This window comes from Cupressus sempervirens, chromosome 10 (genome assembly GCF_028749045.1).
Source record: "Cupressus sempervirens isolate cs-2001-9-10 chromosome 10, ASM2874904v1, whole genome shotgun sequence".
Taxonomy (NCBI): domain Eukaryota; kingdom Viridiplantae; phylum Streptophyta; class Pinopsida; order Cupressales; family Cupressaceae; genus Cupressus; species Cupressus sempervirens.
Window position 1 is genome coordinate 101826768 of NC_143127.1, and position 6613 is coordinate 101833380.

Consider the following 6613-nt stretch of genomic DNA (forward strand, 5'->3'; position numbering starts at 1 on the left):
CAATTGAGATATAAACAACAGTCAAATAATCAAGAAACATACAGGCACATGCTAAACTAAGAGTGTAAAGAACATATTTAAAAACTGCTAAGCAGCTAAAAACAGTAATGCTGGATGGCGGTGGTAGATCTCTGATATAAGTTTCACAAGAGCATTTTGATAATACCAATGCGTTGGAAAAATGGTTGAAGTTATTTTGATGTATATATATATAGATGGATGGTGTTTAATCATAACATAATTTAGTAAACAAGAACCACACATTTATTAAAGTTCATAGTTTTTTTTTTTTTTCTATACTTTCAGAGCTTTCCCTGTCTCGGTTCCCACTACCATGCATGTGGTGCTGAGAAAGAAGCCATCCGACATTTCTTTCTAACTTTGCCTGCACTGAATCTGAAACAAGAACAAAGCAAATGACAGAATTAAATGACAAAATGGCCAAAGCCAGTGAAGGAAATTTACCGTGAGACGGGCAGAACAGCAGTGAGTAACATTGCACAGCTATATTACAACGCTCTGTAATAAATCCTCACAGTACAAATACAGATATTCAATATCTAAGCCAGAAGAAACCTCGCGCAAAAACAAAATGGCCCTGGTCTACCTCCCCTGTTTAAAGAAATCTATAGCAGAAATCTATGTACAAAATCTCATACATACAGAGAGCATGGTCTGCCTCGAATGGCTACAATAAATCAACTTAAATTTTAAAACCACAGCTGTCTGCTACAATTCACCACCATCCATGGCTTCTCTGGTGAAATCCCCTGCCCAATAATTACCACAACAGTCCTTGCCGTTCTCAAATCTCTTACTTCTTCCAGTATTTCCTTGAGTAATTCTGGACATAGACCCCGATCTCCTTACACACTCCGCTGAAGATTGACATACAAAAACCTTCCCCGCGTCCTGACCACGGTACGAAGCGTTACCAAAACCAGAATTTGATCGTTTCACAGTAGATCTGCGGGCAGAAACGCTATGCCTTGCAGAGGCAAACTCCGTCTTACTATTTCCCACACCAGTCATGGCGGCCAAGGACGAAATCCAGGGCTTCCTTCCGTCTTCTCCATTTGAACACTCTGCAACACTCAAATAAATCAAACATAGGAAAGTAAACCCTAATTCCCTCACCCTGACTCTAAACCTGACACAAAAGCTTCAAATCATTGTGCATTTTCTTTACCTTTCTGTGCCTCTCCGGATCGACCCTGTTGCGGGGAAAATTGGCCTTGGTCGTTCTTATTTTTGGCGTCCTTTCTCCAGAACCCTAACAGAGATCTGAGGCCGGAGAATTTGAAAATCTTGCTCGCTTTCTTCTCAGTCGGCCTCGCATCCCACCAATTCGGGCTGCACAGGTCGCCGTCTCGAATCTCGTCCGCTTTATAATAAATTCCGCCATTTTTCCTCTTTCGATTATTTAGGCAACCGCAGGAAGTGATGAGATCAGGGAAGCTCTGAGGATCATGGCCTGTTTTTGGCCTTGTCAAATTCAGCAGACGCTCTCTCAGACAAGCCGAACATACTCCCACGATTTCTTCCCATGGATGTAAATTACAGTAAAATCTGGACATTATCGGTAAACAAACGGAGCAAAACTATGGATCCGATGAATCCTGCAGCTCTCTGTCTGCTATTGCACAGAGGAAAACTGTGCGAACGAATGAAATGAGGTACATTGCATATAAAACCTGCGAAATAAATTTAAATTGTAGTGAACGGCACATCAGCTCTTACTGACACGTGTCAGTGGATGAGTTCGTGTTGAAGCACACGATTTACGAGTTACCGATAGACGAGGTGGTTGATAGATTTGTGTGAATTTGTCCCGTGCTTTGCATGACAAATTCCTGGAAACAAGCTGCACTTTTTCATGAACATTTTGGACCATGCAATCTTTTCAAGCCAATCATTTTATTCCATAACATTAATTTTGAGACATTTGTCACACTTGAAACTATTAGACCTTATTATTTCTAATTTTTTTCTTGAAAATTTTCAATGATTCAGGGACATATACCTATCGTCCTCATTTTATATCATGCAAACTCTTAAAAATTATTTATTATTTGGGGATTCCAAGTGCAATTATGTTATAGTCTAAGAAATGGAAAAAGGAAAAAGGAAAAAGAATGGAATATGTTCATTAGGACATAATATTATTGATTGTAGTGTATATCAAAATGTTTCTTTATAAAAATGGAGTCTTTGTTCATTTTCATGTATAAATATAATAACTACTAAAAATAGTTAAAACAAATTAGAAGTTTGTGTGGTACAATATCACAAAGTGTGAATAAATAGTTGGCAATTAGATTTTTTTTTTCCTCACGTGTCTTATCAATATTGGTAGTTTTTGTTCACTTTTATGTATAAACATAATAACTACTACAAATGGATAAAACAAATTAGAAGTTTGTGTGGTACAATATCATAACGACTTTCTCATCAAAAATCGCTGACAATTGGATCTTTTCCCAATATAGCATTCATTGAATAGATGTATTCTTTGGACATAGCACCTTGATGATATTTTCATTTACTTTAGTAGTAGAACTTTGGTGGTTTCCATAAAGTTACCAAAAATGGCATCATGCTTTATGTTGAAATTAGCACTCTAAGGTTATGAAGTTTATTTTTTAATTTTTCTAATGAGTCTTTTCAATTATGTAAAGAGTTGGATTTGATAGTCTTTTAATTTTATATTTTGCAAACTCTTACAATTTTAGTATATCTTTGATAGTTGAAGTGCTTAAATTGTTATTTTTGGTTCTAGGTATTAACAAAACAATCATGTTAGTTACATGTTTGCTAAGTTGTATTATAAAGTATCGACAAGAAATAGATTGCAACATGTGTATTAAGACATGTATTAATGATTGCATTATATGACACCATATATTAATTGTACCATTGACATGTCTTATCAAAATGGACATTTTTTGTTCATTTTTACATATAGGAAATTAAAAGTATATATTGTATCAAAACAATTGTCAACAAATAGCTAACAATTGTATCCTTTTTTTTCTTATGTTAAACTAGTTGAATAGATGGTTTCTTTGGGTGAAGAAACCTAACGTTTTTCATTTACTAACTATGTTATAGGTTTGTGTAAGTTGTGTAGAAATGGAAAAAGGAAAAAGGAATGGAAAATGTCTAATAAGACATGCATTGTTGATTGTGGTGTATATCAAAATGATTGATTATTTCTTATAGATGTTTCTTTATAGAAATGGATAGTTTTTGTTCATTTTTATGTATAAACATAATAACTACTACAAATAGATGAATAAATTAGAAGTTTGTATGGTATAATATCATAACAACTCTCAGCAAATAGTTAGCAAATAGTTGACAATTGAATATTTTTCCTAATATAGCATTCATTGAATAGATGGATCCTTTGGACATAGAAATGTGATAATGTTTTCATTTACTTTAGTAGTATGAAAGAATGAGCTTTGGTGGTTTCTATAAAGTTACCAAAAATAACATCATGCTTTATGTTGACATTAGCTCTTGCAAGGTTATGAGGTTTATTTTTTAAATATTTTTAATGAATCTTCTGAATGATGTAAGTGTAATTGGATTTGATAATATCCTAATTTTATATTATGAAAATTTATATAAATTAAATATATTTTTGATAAATGAGCCCATTAAAATTATTATTTTTGGTTATAGCTATTAACAAAATACTCAATTTAGTTACATGCTTGCTAAGTTGTATAAAAATGTCTAAAGGAAATAGATATATGTGCATTAAGACATGTATTATTAATTTTATTTTATGGCACCATACATTGATGTATTCGAATGGATAATTTTTGCTCATTTTTACATATAAATGAAATGACTATCATGATTAACTTAAAAATTAATAGATGAATGAAATTAAAAGTCTATATTATGCAATATCATAATAATTGTCAACAAATAGCTAGCAATTTTACCCTTTTTGTCTAATGTAAAACTAAGTGACTAGATGGTTCTTTTGGGTAAAGAAACCTAAATTTTTTTAATTTACATTTGAAACATGAGAGAATGACTTTGGTAGTTCCTATAGAGTTGGTGTAATGCCCCGCCAAGGGATCCAAAAGAAATAACCTAAAGTTTTACTAAGTTTGCCAACCTTTTTTTTTTAACAAGAAGAATAACAAACACATCAAACACATAGTAGCGGAAGCAATAGCATACAATCAACTAAAAGCATACATAACAAGTTACATTCCTTAAGGATCCCATGACGTTGAATCACATTTAAATTTAATTAATACTAAGTCCATCAAATACCCCATCCATATGAAAGAATAATTATAAATTCCAATGCCCATTTAAATAATATGCATTTGTTCCGAATGTCTCTTGGCAAATGAAATTCAGAATGCTCAATCATCCACTGTACATGTCATAGGGTATGAAAGGCTAAAAGAATATACATATGTAAAAATAGAAATACATCATCCTCTTCGGATCCATGATACAAGTACAATAAAATAAATGAAACCATCCATCATAAAAGATATAACATCCGTTATGAAATATAACCATCCATTATAATGATACATAGACAGAATGAAAGTAAATGCAGACAAGAAAGCTCCAGCCATGGTGACGACAGACGGATCTCAATGGTAAGAGTGAAAAAGCACTACCATCCAACTGCATGGAACCTAAATGGCCCACTCCCACTGCGCTGAGGAGATAGTCTCAAGTCCCAAATAGGATATCAAACCAAATATCAAAAATATTCTCTAAGTCCAAGAAATCCTAAAAGTATTCTAACTCAAAGGTTCCAAGATAGGTTGACATCTATACCCAAAGGCACACAAGACATGTAGGACACCTATTATGTAAGCGGTCAAGTGTCATCGCATGAATCAGGCTAGAGTTACCCTGGCAGTCTCTTAGGACCCCAGCCCCCTAGTGATCCCTATGTGGCCACTAGTATCCTATTGTACTGACAAGATATACTATGGATGCAAGGTCGCAATCAAGCATTCTCTCTACTCCCATCCTAGTCTATACTAGCACTCAAGGCATGGGCGAGAACATACAAAGACTCTTATTAGGTTCATTTTACTCTCATTTAGTGTAATGTTTTCACTTATTAAACAACTTACAATGGGTTACCCCGGCAGCCACTTAAGGCCTCGACCCCCATTGCAAGCCACTTCCTGACATTACATATAGATAACCCACCCTACACTCATGAAATCAAAAATCAAAGAATCATAGTAAAACACCTCAATCCCATACAAATGACTAGAAAGCATTATAGATAAATCACAATATCCATTAGTTCTCAATGAGAAACTAGAAAGTATTTCAGTAATACTTATCAACGACTCAAAAATAGATAAGTTAGATATCTCATAACATAAATCTTGCAATCCCACAAAGGCACTGAAAACAACAATCAACAATATAACACACTCAACATAGAGCATACCATCACATACCATGGTTAAGTAAAAGTAATCAAGATTAAATTAGCATGATACCACACTCACAAAACCCTCGAGCCTCTAATAGACATCCTATAACTGGTCAACAATCTAGTCAACCCCAAACCCCAAACATAAACATTGCATAGAAAACAAGATGTAAATTTCATGTTTTGGTTTGTTTTCAAATCACATGGTTAAGTTATATATGAGGTTTAAGTTTTCATTTCAAAGTATGTTTTCAAGTAAGAAGATTCTCTTTGTCCCTATAATTAACCCATGTATTTCTTTAAATTAAATAAAGATTTACCCCAATGATATTTTAAATCAATCTCCTAAAACATTCTAAGGGTAAGTTATGTACTGTTTTGAATTTACTAAAAATAACTTCTCAATAATTCTCGGTGAAATAATATGCGATTTTTAGTAAAGTCAATAATTAAATAAGCTCACAGCCTCATCAAGCATTTTTTTTAATATTAATTAAATTAATTAAATCATATTCAATTAATTAAATTAAATTATATTAAATTAATTAATATTTAATATATATTTATAAAAATAAACTATGTTCCATTAATTACTAAAATTTTAAAAAAAATATTAATAAAATTCTATTTGATAAAATTAATTAAATTTGTTAATAAATAACATTAATTAAAATAAATTTAAATCTAAATTTTTGAAATTAAAAAAAAAAAATTATTTCAAATTTTTTTAGGCTGGCAACCATTCCCTTAAAAGGGAGGTGTGGTTGGCGTGCTTACTGCCACAGGCCTACGACCGTAGTGGCATATGCCACAATCTGTGATAGCAGTCGCATGACTCCCATGGAAGGCAAGAGTGGGGGTGTGGTTATTACACCCTCCTGCCCTATATATATATATATATATATATATATATATATATATATATTTATTTATTTATTTATTTTAAAACATTTTTCATTTAAACATTTTTTTTAATATAATTTTTTTAAATAAAATTTCCAGCAGTAACCTAATAGGGAAAATATGGCCAATTGGTCAATTTTTTCCATTTAAATTTTTAATTTCAATACAAACCCTTTCCTTGTTTAATTCCCAATTTTAAATCTATTGAAAGAAAGATTATATTGATCAATTAAGAATGTTCCATGTACAGAAGAATTAATGAAAGTA

The 6613-nt window shown here is 32.3% G+C and overlaps 1 protein-coding gene across 1 annotated transcript; it reads right to left on the reverse strand.

Moving 5' to 3' along the window:
• Positions 1-487: 487 nt before the first annotated feature.
• LOC149532793 (uncharacterized) lies at positions 488-1678 on the reverse strand. The gene is made up of 2 exons (XM_089804166.1): positions 1190-1678; positions 488-1085 (listed from the first exon to the last, which is right to left on the reverse strand). Exons 1-2 carry the CDS (start codon positions 1575-1577, stop codon positions 730-732), a joined length of 744 nt encoding a protein of 247 aa, XP_089660292.1. The 5' UTR covers positions 1578-1678; the 3' UTR covers positions 488-729.
• Between the last annotated feature and the right edge of the window lie 4935 nt (positions 1679-6613).

What these genes read in the sequence shown, in the direction of transcription:
- LOC149532793 (XM_089804166.1), bottom strand. Translation starts at nt 1,577, where the DNA reads ATGTCCAGATTTTACTGTAATTTACATCCATGGGAAGAAATCGTGGGA. An exon ending in ATCCGGAGAGGCACAGAAAG is followed by an intron (nt 1,086 to 1,189) that starts GTAAAGAAAATG and finishes TGAGTGTTGCAG; the next exon opens with AGTGTTCAAATGGAGAAGAC.